The sequence below is a fragment of the Laetiporus sulphureus genome (genome assembly GCF_001632365.1).
Source record: "Laetiporus sulphureus 93-53 unplaced genomic scaffold LAESUscaffold_24, whole genome shotgun sequence".
NCBI lineage: Eukaryota > Fungi > Basidiomycota > Agaricomycetes > Polyporales > Laetiporaceae > Laetiporus > Laetiporus sulphureus.
Window position 1 is genome coordinate 483,046 of NW_024468533.1, and position 13,985 is coordinate 497,030.

General features: G+C 44.8%; 1 protein-coding gene across 1 annotated transcript; it reads left to right on the forward strand.

The window, feature by feature from the left end:
* Nucleotides 1-2,694: 2,694 nt before the first annotated feature.
* Nucleotides 2,695-6,341, forward strand: LAESUDRAFT_760037 (uncharacterized protein; the record flags this gene model as incomplete). Its single annotated transcript, XM_040912678.1, has 3 exons — nt 2,695-2,712; nt 5,176-5,652; nt 5,706-6,341. 3 exons carry the CDS (start codon nt 2,695-2,697, stop codon nt 6,339-6,341), a joined length of 1,131 nt encoding a protein of 376 aa, XP_040763553.1.
* Between the last annotated feature and the right edge of the window lie 7,644 nt (nt 6,342-13,985).

The window sequence follows — 13,985 nt, forward strand, 5'->3', positions numbered from 1 at the left end:
GGAGAATTTGTTCCAAGGCATACACGTGATGTAGGGCAGCCATTTAATTATACGATCCCGTGCAATATTGACTAAAAGTGTCAATGTCTGCGATGTATCAATTACAACTTGAAGGGTGCAGCCCTGTGCACAGATCCTTGGGTGATCTTTGCAAAGTGGTTGAAAGCTTTCAGTTGGTGTGAAATGCAAAGAGTCATCCATGAAGTCTTATAGCCATTTCAGGACCACTTTATCACTTCTCTGCATATGCATAACATGTCATCGTCGTGAATTCCCTTAAGGCCATTTCGGACCTCCTGAAGAGGCGATCTGCACTCTATGAGTTCCAGCCAGGGTGGTCTATAGTCGGCCTGACTAGTCTGAACAACTTAATACTCTTTGCGGACCCAGAAATTCAAAAAAGCTTGCACTATCGTATATCTCACTGTAAGTACTTCATCTCAAGACCATTGGGGCTCCTTACTGGAAGATGAAACCAGTGTGAAGTTGATCGACAGCCTCTCGCAAACTCCAGAGCAGTATCAACAGCACATCAAAAGGCTTGACATTACGAGACTTCTCTTCCCGTGTTGTCGCTGATGGGCCGTAGATATATGCACTCCTTCTTCTGACAGTTTGTGTATGGAGCGAAAGTTGCTGACACTCACCTGCAGCTTGCAGTGCAAGTGAATGAGTGGGTTCTGCAGTCTTTGGCACCTGGCCAGTGGATGAGGAACTGTTTTCACTTCTGTAAGGTGGAAGATTGAGGCTCTGAAGTCAGCAGTCGTGACAAAAATATGAACTCATCAGAAAGCCGTATAAACATCTGAATGTTCCTGTAAGCACTAAGATCCCTTGCTGAGTTTTCATGTGCAGAATGAACAACTATGAGTTGTGAGGCATGCTTGTTGACAGAATTGTTGGTGGCATTTTGCAAGAGGCAAGTCCGAGTTCAGTGAAGACATACTGCAAATTGCAATGTGCTGCCACGAGTACTCTCATAGGTATGTGGTCGGCCCATCATAATAAGTCCTCAACTAATTGCTCACATCTCACGTGAAGCCAGTACATCTTCTGTGAGTAACGTTTTACCTGCCTCTTCTTCTAGAGATCATGCTCAACCTCTCCAGATGCATACCTTGATAGTGCATTTCTTGCTCCAGTCCCTGTTCATACTAGTTCACTGAGCTTCCTGGGCAGTTTTTTTTCCCTCTATTACTCATATTATCCTCTCGCTTTATCAAGTGTTGTTGCATGTACAGTAATTTTGTTCGCCATGCAGAATGCTTTGATTCTTTTCACTGACCTGTACAACATCCATGATGTAACCTAGTCTGGCTGGATGTGAGGTGGTCAGAAGCCTGTTCACAGGTCAAGCACTGAGAATTGTGCGAAGCATATGAACAGTGGCATCAAGCAAATGAATTTGTCTGTAAGGGCACATGAGACTTCTGATACACTGACATAAGTATGGGACTATGGACAGATAACAATAGCTAAGGCAACGTCTAAGACTGTCTTGTCAAGCAACCGACACAAGGGTGGAAGATTCATACTTGACAGAAACATCATCAGACTCGTGATCTTTGTGTATAGTGGATGAGATATTGACCGCCAAAGGCCTCATCACGAATGACTGATCACTACTAGCTGATATGCCCGAATCAGCTACAGACATTGAAGTTGCAGCTGTTCCATTCTGAGCTCATTCTATGCCAACGCGTACATTGATGAGCATGAAGGATATCCCAGCGATGACACCCAATGTCTCGTTGGTCATGAACTGCAAGTTGGTTTGAGCCTCGTAAGTGATCAGGAAGAAGATAGTTCAGATCCTACACATATCTTAGATCACGAACATTGCTGGAGTGTGAAACTTACATGTAGAGCGCAGCGCTTTTGACAACTATAGCCATGACAGACTGAATGGGTTGAAGGATTAGGAGAATATCCCAAAGCCAAGGGTATACATACCATCAGACTGCTATGTCTATACCCTAAGATAGCTGAATTTAATTTCCAAATACACCATGCGATCATAACTGAAGACGACCATTATAAATCATCATTAGCAGAAATTCTCAGTCCACAGTTAACAACTTACCTGTGCTGTACACATTGGTGCTGTCCCATTTATGAACCTTGTCAGTGTAAGACTTTGGAACAATCATATATCTCATGTACCAAAGCATGAACACACAGTTGCTGGTCAGCCAGCGACCCAGAACATTAACGAAGACTTCTTCGCCTAGTTGGAATGTCGTCATCTGATACATGGTACCAACACCGCAGACTACTATGACTTTAGTTCTTGTGCCTCAGCACATGAATGGCTTCTCTTACCGGTCAAGCCAACAAGTGTGCAGAGCAGAAATATGACTACTTGTTTGTTATATGCCCACATAATCCAAAGGCAGTATATCTGCACACACAGCCTGTCAGTCAGTCTGAAAAACATTAAACAGTGTTAACGGACAATCATTGCATCGTTGACTATGATTGTAAATATTAGTGCAGCAGTTTGAACAACTTCTGTTGGCTGCAATAGATTGGCGTAAAATTCAAATGATGCATTGCTGCCTTTATAGTATATGAAAGCCTCAAACAGCTGTGCCATGACCACCATAGAGTGCTATCAGTCATCTTCAGTCAAATCATAGCAAATCATATTAGAAAAAGCAACTGACAATAGTGATGGAGAGGAATATAAGCACGATGGCGACCAAGAAGATTGTGATTGATGTCCGAGATGAAGAGTCTGACTGGCTTTGTCCTCCATGCTCCCATGCTCTGAGTCTCAAACCTTTCTGTCATCGGTATAATAGATAGAAAGAAACTGTAGGGAGAGTAAAGAAGATGCTGTAGAACAAAACTTCTACGCAGAGTGTTGCAAGGTCTGCAGGTATGAAACTGATCTCTCCCATTGAAAATGCTACTAGTAGATCTGGATGAAAAATAGGAATGGTGTCCTGTGATCGCCCAACATCCATTAACATAATATGCACTCAGGCGTGTGACTTCTGAGAAAAGGAGGCTGTGTATCAACACTATGATCATTGATGAAGGGCAGTGATGCATTTGGTTGAGCACAGCGTGCTTCACTTGACAGATTGCATGATGAGAATTATGCTGCAGACGCGCTTGAGCCTTGTCAGAGATTTTTGCCACAAAGTCCACACGTGACTTTTCTCATGCCACAGATCATGTGCTTCACCAATATCTCATGCCACTCAGCCACAAACATGACACGTTGAGATCAGGTGATAGTCCACATCACATGTTATGGTCCAGACCCGCAGATGATACGGTCAGACCTGTCTATTTTAGAGAACAATAGAGGCACCCATTTGAGAACAAAGGAAACAAGGACTATTGTTAGGGATCATCTAGGCAATCAGCTCAAGGAATAGTCATTACCATGATAGGATGGATCATCTCACTGTTATTACAGATGAAGACAGATCTTCTCACCTATTGTTCTACTTATGGATAGATCTTCTCACTTATTGTTCCACATATAGCTTAGTCGCCTAGATATGTAGATAGCCAATCATCCATTTTGTAGTAGTGGTACGATGAAGGTTATGTAATCAGGCTCCTGTACATGTATATGAGACCAGCCATGTAGAGGACGAAACTTCAGATTGTTTCTCCTCATCTATCACTGTAGCGACCACTGAGCTTACCAGCTCCAGCATATATCTATCAAAACTTCCATATGCTTGCTACACAGCTAGTAAGTGTTAGGCTCTTTAGCCACTTTAGAGATCAGGGGCAATAGGGCGGCATGTTCCACGTGGCCATTTTCTTTTTTAGTCTTGTTGATCTCTTGTCCAGCGTCGCTGTGACATTAAAAACAATCTGACAATTTTCTGTGCCCCTGCTTAGTGTCTAACATAAGTGGCCACATATTTTCAGTGCAAGCAGTTTCAGCTGTAGCGTGCGGCTTTTTTGACACACATGCCAATTCGATCTCTACCCAGTGTGAGCCTCAGCAAGACTCTGAGCAGCCTCAGGCTTCAAAGCACAAGGTCACACCCAAGATCAACCTCGATGCCCACTACAAGCATCAAGAAATCAACAAGGAGCATGGAAGGCTCCTCACACTTGCGTCACTAGGTGCATCGTCAACAGACAGGCAGCATGCAGCAGCCAGGGTCGTTGATACCACACATATCATCAAATGAGGCATCATTCAATACTCTCGCAATCGCACCCCGCCACTTGAATGCTACAAGCCCAGAAAAAATATCTCACCACCGGTGGTCACAAACCAGTGCCACCTCCAGAGCTCATCACATCCAATGCAGTACCTCCCCCCATCATCGCTCTCATCCCAGTTCAGCCCCTTCTGAACTTCATAAATACCAACATCGTTGCCCATCTCATTTGTCCACTCCCATCTGGAGTCAGGCCAATGATACACATCAAGATGCTCACCAAGCAGGTAGATGCTACCCACTTCAGGCTCCAGCCCATACTAGGAGCATTCATGTATCATCTCAGGGACGAACATCAGGGACCAATCTACAGTCTCGCCACAGAACTCGATAAGGTCTGCACTGATCTACATACTGGAATGTGCACCTACATGTTCATCGAGAAGCAGGTCATCAACACAGTCTGTCTGGAAATAGGAGGCATCAGCTTCAAGCAGATAGGGAAGGAAGAAAGGTTGCAGGAAATCGCCAAAGCTCTGGTCTTCATCACAAAGAAGCGATCTTTGAATTTTTTTCTACTAGTCTACATATATACCTCACAATGTCAGAATCTGGTCATGCACACATGTCCACTTTCACGCAAAGAATGCAGGATGTGCTTTGACCAGACATCGAGACAGTGCATGACGGAAGCACACTCCATGCTTCTAGACAGCCATCACCTGAGCTCAGCCCTCAGGACTCCACATCACAAATCAGAGGACCATCATCCCTGACTCCATCACTCTGCCCTGCCTACATACCTCTCACATGGTCGTATGATGGACACCAATATGAGCATCTTGAAGATGCCATAAGACAGTCTGCACTCAGCCAAATTTCCGATAACATTCGTGAATGGGTAATCATCGTCATGCAGTCTATGGTCGACAATGAGCTCAAGAAAATGTACAATGTGCTCGGCGACAAAATGTACGAGCACAAGAGAATTCTTGAGGCCTCCCTTGCATCTGCTCCAACTGAGCGATGACTCAAGGAGGTGGTACTCAAGTCCGAGAATGAGAAACTCTCAGATCTAATCAAGGCCCAGGACGCTCATGTAGTCATCCTCAACAACAAACTCACAGCAACACAGGGAGCAATGCTGGACATTGGCAAGAAAATGATGGAAATCAAGGCAGCAAACACCATGCTGCATCATGAGTTAGCTTCACTTAAAGCAAGTGGCGTCCCAACGGTGCAAGGTTACACCTCCAGAATGGTCCAATCGCACAAACTGCACATTAAGATAGCTGAACCTCCACACTACTCGGGCAAAGGAAGTCTGGAAGACTGGCTCCAACAACTTGGCATCTGGATGCAGTGGAATGAGATCAACGATGACGAACGAAAAATCACCATGGTCCTGCTACACTTAGAAGGTGGCGCATTCACCTACATGTCAGAATACACAATCAAGGCAGTGGCAAGGCAATCACTCAGCACCTGGGAAGACTTTGTCGACATTCTCAAAGTAAACTACAGGACAAGGATGTGCAGCAGCACTTGAAGGAGATCTGCTCAAAGACCTACCCCACTATGGTCTCCTTCACAGAGAAGTTCCACCAGTGGGCCACCAAGACCAACTTGGGGCATACTGCACTCATCGATTATATTGCTGAACATTGTGACAAGGATGTGCACCAAGCAATGGTGACCCGAGACAGCCTAGGCATCACTGACCTGACCACATGGCTAGAGTACCTCAACCTATGTTTGCAACTCAAGTCAAAGTTCAGAGCCGACAAGGCAGGACAGCACGGAATAACAACATCATCATCACAGGCACTGAAGCCCCAGAAAGATCCTAATGTCATGGACATGAACCATGCATCCCAACTTACAAGGGAACAGAAAGGATGGCTGAAGAAGAAGCTGTGCGTATGCTGTGAAAAACACCTCTTCATATTTAAACAGCACTGCCCAGACCTCAAGTACAAAGGCAAATTCGAAATGCCAAAGCGGGGTCAAGCGACAAGGGCAGTAATGACACCAGTGGCATCAACTAGTTCTGACAATAGCAAGGCAAGAGAGGAAGCTGTCCATGCATTTCTCACCAGCTACGACACAAAGGGTAGCGAGGCAGAACCAGAACCAACTGTCGAGGCAGCTAGGATCACGGAGGTGGAAAATGATGAGAATTTTCTTCAGTGGGTTCTCTGAGATCTGGCCAGAGTTCCCATAGATACTGTAATAGTACCTACTCACTCTCACATGTACCAGTATCAAGTTTTTTATACATAGCATCAACTGGTTCATCAAAACATGTGATCGATCTACCTGTTCACCTCAAACAGGAAGTAAGGGAAGTTCAGACTGAGGTGCTCCTTGACTCAGAAGCATATTCTTATTACATCAACTCACGGCTGGTTGATCAGTTGAATCTTGCTATGATCTCAATTGAGAAGGAGATCAGGGTTTATAATGCAGATGCATCTCACAGTAAGGGTGAAATCATTAAGAAAAGGGTTCTTCTCAGTATAACTATCAGAAATCACACAAGCAGACAAAGTCTTCTGGTTACTGATATAGGTCACAAAGACATTATACTAGGCATGAGTTTCCTCAAAGAACATAACCCAGAAGTGGATTGGGGAAAACTCACAGTCGATTTCACCCGATGCCCACAAAGATGCACACCCTCACAGGTAGCAGTCCAGGAGGAGGATCTGGAAGACACAAACATCCCCCACATCGAAGACTTAATGGAGTTCGTCAGTTCCCAGGAGTTAGGTGACAACTGGAACGACATGGACAGCTTCATTAAATGGGTGTCATTATCAAAAGACCCTGATGCACAAGCCGTAGCATCACTCATCATGGGTCTTGACACCAAGAGGAATCAGGATAGAGTGCCACAAAATGGAGAACAGGACAAGGACTACTGGTCAGCCTATGTCCCCAAACACTTCCACGAGTATGGTGATGTGTTCTCCAAGAAGCAGTCAGAATGAATGCCGACAAGAAAGCCCTATGATCATCCAATTGAACTTGTTTCAGAGGCATCGTTACCACACCCAGCAAAGTTATATTCTATGAGCCTACAGGAAAGAAATTCGCTCGACACATGGATAGACCAAGAGCTGGCCAAAGGATACATCAAGAGATAAAGGAGTCCAACAGCAGCACCCGTCTTCTTCGTCAAAAAGAAAGATGGGTCACTGAGGCTAGTACAAGACTACAGGAACCTCAATGCAGTAACAAAGAAGAACAAGTTCCCAATCCCATGCATTTCGGACCTCATTGACAGGCTCTCACATGCTAGCATATTCACAAAGCTTGACCTGAGGTGGGGGTTCAACAACATAAGGATCAGGGAAGGAGACAAAGAAAAATCCACCATACAGTCCTCGAAGACTTAGTTCGCGCTGGAAAGGTGGTAGTTTACCTAGATGACATCCTCATTTTTACGGACGATCTCGAAGAACACTGACGACTAGTAAAAGCAGTTCTACAGTGCCTCCGGGACAATGACTTATATGCCAAACTGGAGAAATGCTTCTTTGAACAGTCCTCAATCGAGTATCTTGACATGATCATCAGCAAGAACTCAGTACAGATGGACCCTGCTAAAGTCGAAGGCATCCTTGGCTGGCCAGCACCTACAAAGGTCAAACAAGTACAGGCCTTTTTAGGATTTGCAAATTTCTACAGGTGATTTATAAAGGACTTTGTGAAACTCGCATGACCATTAATGCTTCTCACCTGTAAGGACGTGCCCTGGCAATAGAAGGAAGAGCAAGACCAAGCCTTCAGTGCACTCAAAATGGTGTTTACCTCAGCCCCTGATCTTACAGCTCCCAAATGACACTGCACCATACCATCTAGAGACCGATTTTTCAGACTACGCAACTGGTGCAGTACTCGAACAACTGGGAGAGGACAAGCTATGGCATCCAGTCACATATCACTCAAAGTCACTCAACGAACATGAAAGGAACTATGAGATTTACGACAAAGAGATGCTTGCAATTATTTGGGCACTAGAAGAATACTGGCACTATTTAGAAGGACACCCAGAACCCATTGAAAATTTGGTCAGACCATCTCAACCTTATATACTTTCACCAGGCACAGAAGTTATCCCGGCGCCAAGCGTGTTGGTCATTATTCCTCACACATTTCAATTTTGTACTTAGTCACTGACCTGGAAAGACAATGCTACATGCTGATCCTCTGTCCAGGAGGCCAGACCATGAGAAGGGAGTAGACAATGACAATTCGAACCAAATGCTGTTAAAACCTGAATTTTTCACTATCAATGCGATTTGACCTGCTCACGCATCTGAAGTTGATGATGCTCAACTACTGGAAAGGATTAAGAAGGCACTCACAGACAACATGATGATCAAGGATTATCGTGCACTTTTGACTACAGGACAGCACAAATTTGGGAAAAACCTCGCAGAATGGAACTTTGAGCATGGACTGTTACTCCATCACAAAAAGGTTTACGTCCCCAAAGATCAACAGCTATGCCTCGACCTAATAAAACTTCATCATGACGCATTACCAGCCAGACACCCAGGCAGGTTCAAGACATTGGAGCTCATTACTTGGAACTATTGGTGGCCAGGAATGTCTGTAATAGTTAAACAATATGTACAAGGTTGCAACAGTTGTCAACGCAACAAGTACTCAAGGAAAAAACCATATGAACTATTACAACCCAATGATGTACCAGGAGGACCATGGGAGATCATCACAGTTGATCTTATCACACAACTTTCTCCAGCCATGGACTTTAGGGGAGAGAAGAAGACGGCAATACTTGTCATCGTAGACAGACTCAAGAAGCGAGTGCACTTTTATGCAACGGACAACACAGTCACCTCATCACAAGTCGCAAACGTATTCTATAATGAAGTCTTCAAACTCCACAGATTACCACACCAGATTATCTCAGACAGAGGTACTCAATTTGCGAGTAAACTATTTCAGGAGTTCTGTCAGAAGCTCAGTATAAAGTTTACAATGTCTACGGCATACCACCTCCAAACAGATGGTCAGACAGAAAGGGTTAACCAGGTGTTGGAACAGTACCTACACATGTACTGCAACCACAGACAAAATGATTGGGTCTATTACCTGCCAATGGCAGAATTTTCATACAACAACCAGACTCATAAGTCCACCGCACTCTCCCCATTCTTTGTCGAATATGGCTGACATCCAAAAATGGCACCAGACGTACACGAATCAATATGTCACCCTTCATTGGAACATTTATTCACCTGCCAATTCAAGGCACAAGAACAGGCAAAGGCAGCATTGAAAGTTTTAGATTCATGGATGAAATGGTACTTCGATGAGAAAAAGGGAGAAGTCCCATTCAAAGTCAGAGACCTAGTACTACTCAAGGGAAAAGATCTCAGAGTAAAAGTCAAATCTGTGAAGTTAGGCACACAAAACTTTAGACCTTACAAAGTACTTTAGAAGCTAGGCCCAGTCACATTCAGACTAGAGTTGCCCAAGCAAATGAAGGTCTTCCATGCTAGCAAGTTGATCATGTATCATCAAGACACGGTCAGAAAATGCAAACCCCCAAAGCCCTCAGCTATAGAAATTGAAGGAGAACCAGAATTTGAAGTTGAAGAGATACTAGACTCTAAGGTTGTGAGGGGAAGGGTCCAATACCTCATCAAATGGAAAGGCTATGACCATTCTGACGACACATGGGAACCCCGAACAAATCTCACCAACGCCGATGAGCTCCTGCAAGAATTTCACCAACAACACCCAAATGCAGCCAAAGCACCAATCAGGGTTGTCACTTATGGTGGAAAATGCTTCGAACTGTCCTCATACGAAGTTGCACTGATATCCACACACAGGATCAATATGTCCGACCACCCAGACGAGTTCTTCCTATATCATAAAATGATAGATAATGCCAAATCACTGAAAAAATCCTCAAATGAAGCAGCTGGATGGGATATTTATGCAGCAGAAATGCACGAAATCTCTCCACATTCATGAGCTGTGATAGGAACAGGAGTGGCCATTGACCCTCCCAAACACACCTACACATGAATAGCTCCATGCAGCGGACTGGCTGCTTGAGGAATTGACATGGACGCAGGAGTCATTGACCCAGATTACACCGGAGAACTCAAGGTCATTGTCATGGTTTTACCTGACAAGTCTATAAATGGGAACATATTATTGGAACACATTATTTTTCATCATTTCAAGTCGCACAAGTCACGTGACCTGATGGGAGATAAGATAACCAATCATCTAATCACAAGACCTCAGATCTCTCCCGGCATAGTCACGTGACACTGAGCTCCTCGGCATTGCGTCATATGTTGCAATTGCCATGACACCATATTACGTGCTCAAGAGGAGCTCCGTCTCCATGGGTTATTATTAGGCAGGCTAATCAGAATAATTGGGATAAGTCATACAATTGTAGCACCATCCAGTAGAATAGCGTGTGACCCTCTTATATAGTACTGTACAGTAGCTAGAAATTATGTATATAAGGACCAGCGAGAGGAGGAGAGATCCTCAGTCTTATTCTCCTTCATCTACCACTACTATCACAGAGGGGTCTTACCAGACACTCTCAGTGTGCTATACATTTCAATTCACTCTCATATCTGTGATAGCACCCCTTGCTTCACCAGTAAGTCTTACTCCACAACAAGCAAGTCAGCCTCATCAGTGGACACGTCATATCGTCACAGCTCATCGCTGTTGGCTTTTACCCAGAGACCTTCAAGGGGACTCTTTTTTTGGGTTGTCTATCTTTCTCATCGGCGTGCCGTGACATTAGAATAAGACTGACCTTTTATGCCCCAATCAAGTGTCTAACACTGGTTGCCATGCATTTTTGTCCAGAGATACATCTGCCCAGGGCAGGGCTATTTCCACACCACTTCCCTATACACTTCCTTTGCGTCTCTACTGCCTAAGCTGCTTCCTTCCTCCAAAAGGAACAGCACTGCACCTCAAACGATCAACGGTACTGTTCCACCCAATGGACGTTACCACCCCTATCAACGACAGCCGTGAGTCCATCGCTTGACTCAAGACAATCTCGTTCAGGCACAGCAGCTCGAAGACGGTCCCATTGGACATACAGCTGAACGCCACAAGCAAGAGTGTAAGGTTAGCCTCTGAATTGAAAGCATACCTAAAGAGACACCTAATCCATCTACTTCACTTCTACCTCCACACCCCTATGCCACCTTCTCCGCCATCGACATTATCAACTTCACACTCTCCAAGAGCTACCACCCTCGCAGTATCCACGAGAACCCCAAAGGGATGCTCCCGGAAAACATTGCCCTCACTGTATATGCTACCATTCAGCAATACAAGGTCTTACAGCAGCTGCATATCGCTGCCAAGTTCACCAAGGAGCAGATAAAGTGTCAAGACAGAATTCTTTGACACCTAGGAGAGATAAATGCATGCATTGGAGATGGACACGATTTCACCTTTGTCGATAGGTGCATCGCTATTAAGCTTTGCGTAGATCTAGGAAAGGTCTCTTTCAAAGGGATCAACAAGGAGCAGGCGAGAGTAGAAAAGAACTTAGTAAAGTTTGAGAAGGAGTCTTGTTACTGGCCCTACTAAGCCAGTCTTGTCATTTGTATCACTTGTATATGCCACGATATAGTTTTAACTTCATCTATTGAAACTACGTGGTTAACCACTACTTGGAGGACGACGAACTTCATGTCTCGTTCACCATATACTTCATCTATCAACCACTACTTGTCGGCTCACCCATCATTCTTCATTACAGCTCGCTCAATATTGAATGAGCATATATTCGATTTGTCCCCTTTCTTCTCTCCGACGCAGGCTACGACATTCACAATCCGGTCAGAGATTACGCAGAAGGACAAATCTGGGAGTTCTACGCTAGACTCTATCAAGAAGATGAAGAAAGATTTCAACAAGTGTGGAATGAAGATTTCCCCTTACAAGTGCATCCGAGACCCACAGCACTAGAACGAAGGAATCGACTTATCGAACAAGCCCTACTCCAGGAACAAGAACAACAACTCTATCAGGAGTTGACAGAAGAGGACCTTATCGCCAACAACACGGATCCCTTCTAAATTGTCATCAAACTCATTTCCTCTTTCTTCCACCTCGATTCCCATGTCTTAGTATAATCTTGGAGGCATCCTGTTTCCAGGAGGAACCACAAGGAGTGAGCCCGCAGACCCCTGAAGGAGTCAGGCCACTTTCCAATCATCAGAACCAGAAGCTGCTGCCCCTGGTTCAGAGCAACCCACAAGCAGCACACCAAAGGCATCAGGTGTAGTCAGAAACCCGTCGCCGTCAGTCTTACCAGAATATGCCACTCCCTCGATGTGGGAATGGGATGGCGTACCCTATGCCACTATTGAAGAGGCAGCCAACACGGCCGCACCAGCCACAGTCCCAGTAGACATCAAGGACTGGGTGATGAATGTGGTCCACTCATTCATCCTAAGAGATGTAGTAGGCTCCTATGAGGCTCTATGCCAAAAGATGAATGAAAGGCACGAATGAACAGCTGCCAGCATAGAGGAGGAGATACTGGCCCACATTCACATTGAGATAATGGTGGTGGAAACCCGAGAACAGTTAAAAACTGCAAGAGCACAGATCGGCACCCTCTTCACCGATGTTGAAAGACTCGCTAAAAGCAGTACTGCTCTGACACTCGAAGCCCAATCAATCCACAAGGACTTCAAAGATTACAAGGATGAGGTAAAGGGCCAGATGGATGCCCTTTACGCAAACATGGTCACCCTGAAGGAGGCTCAGGAGAAGACCACCACTTACATTGTCGGCTTGGAGTCTCGACTCAACAATGCCATCATCAATGCACCTCCCCAAGGTATCCAACAACCGGCCAGCCAATCCACCCAATCGCCCTGTAGAATTAAGCTCCCAGATCCTCCAAAGTACTCTGGAAGGAAATCGTTGGAAAACTTCAAAACCTGATTTATGAATCTTCAAATTTGGTTAGATTATAACAATTTCACCGATGACAAGAACAAAATTCAACAAGCCAATGCCCACCTTGAAGGAGGAGCTGCTCTATACATGAAAGAGTATGCAATCAAGCTCTCCTCTGGGCAACCCGTTGGCACATGAGCAGAATATACACGGAAACTGGAAATGGCTTACAAGATGCTTGACCCCAAGCATACAATCCAATCGCAACTGGATGTGCATTGCACAATTCACCACAAGACAATGATCACCTTTGCAGAAAACTTCAGGGCCTATGCACCTGAATCAGGATACTCTGATGAAGATTTAATCATCAAAATAAGGGAACAACGGTCGCCACACATTCAAACGGTGATGTCAGTCACAGAGACGCTGGATCCCACCAAGATTCCAATGGATTGGATGGATTACTGTTACGGTTTCAGCGCTTCATGGTCACGTGACAGTTTAGTTGCACGTGACACTTACTATTTATGGTTCATAGGTCTTGTGGACATATTCTAGGGTTAGCAGTTTTCGTTTTTACGATTTACTCACTCAGGCCATGCAAACAAGACCTTCGTATTTCAGGTTTCTATTTCACCTGTACTAACATTAGCTCGCCAACTACTTGGCTCGCAGCAGTTAGTATTTGTCTCAGTCTATTTCATTTACTCTATGAATAGCTGTAGGAGACCCCTTGTACTAGTACCCCAGACTATAGGTCTGCGACTATATAAAGGGGCGGAGCAGCAGCTGGAAGATAACCTCTTCCACCTGTGACTCTGAACGTTCTCAGTTCTAGAACCCTCGTGCAATCGTACTCGCTCTCAAGAGGTAGTAAGCTCGTACGCTTACTAG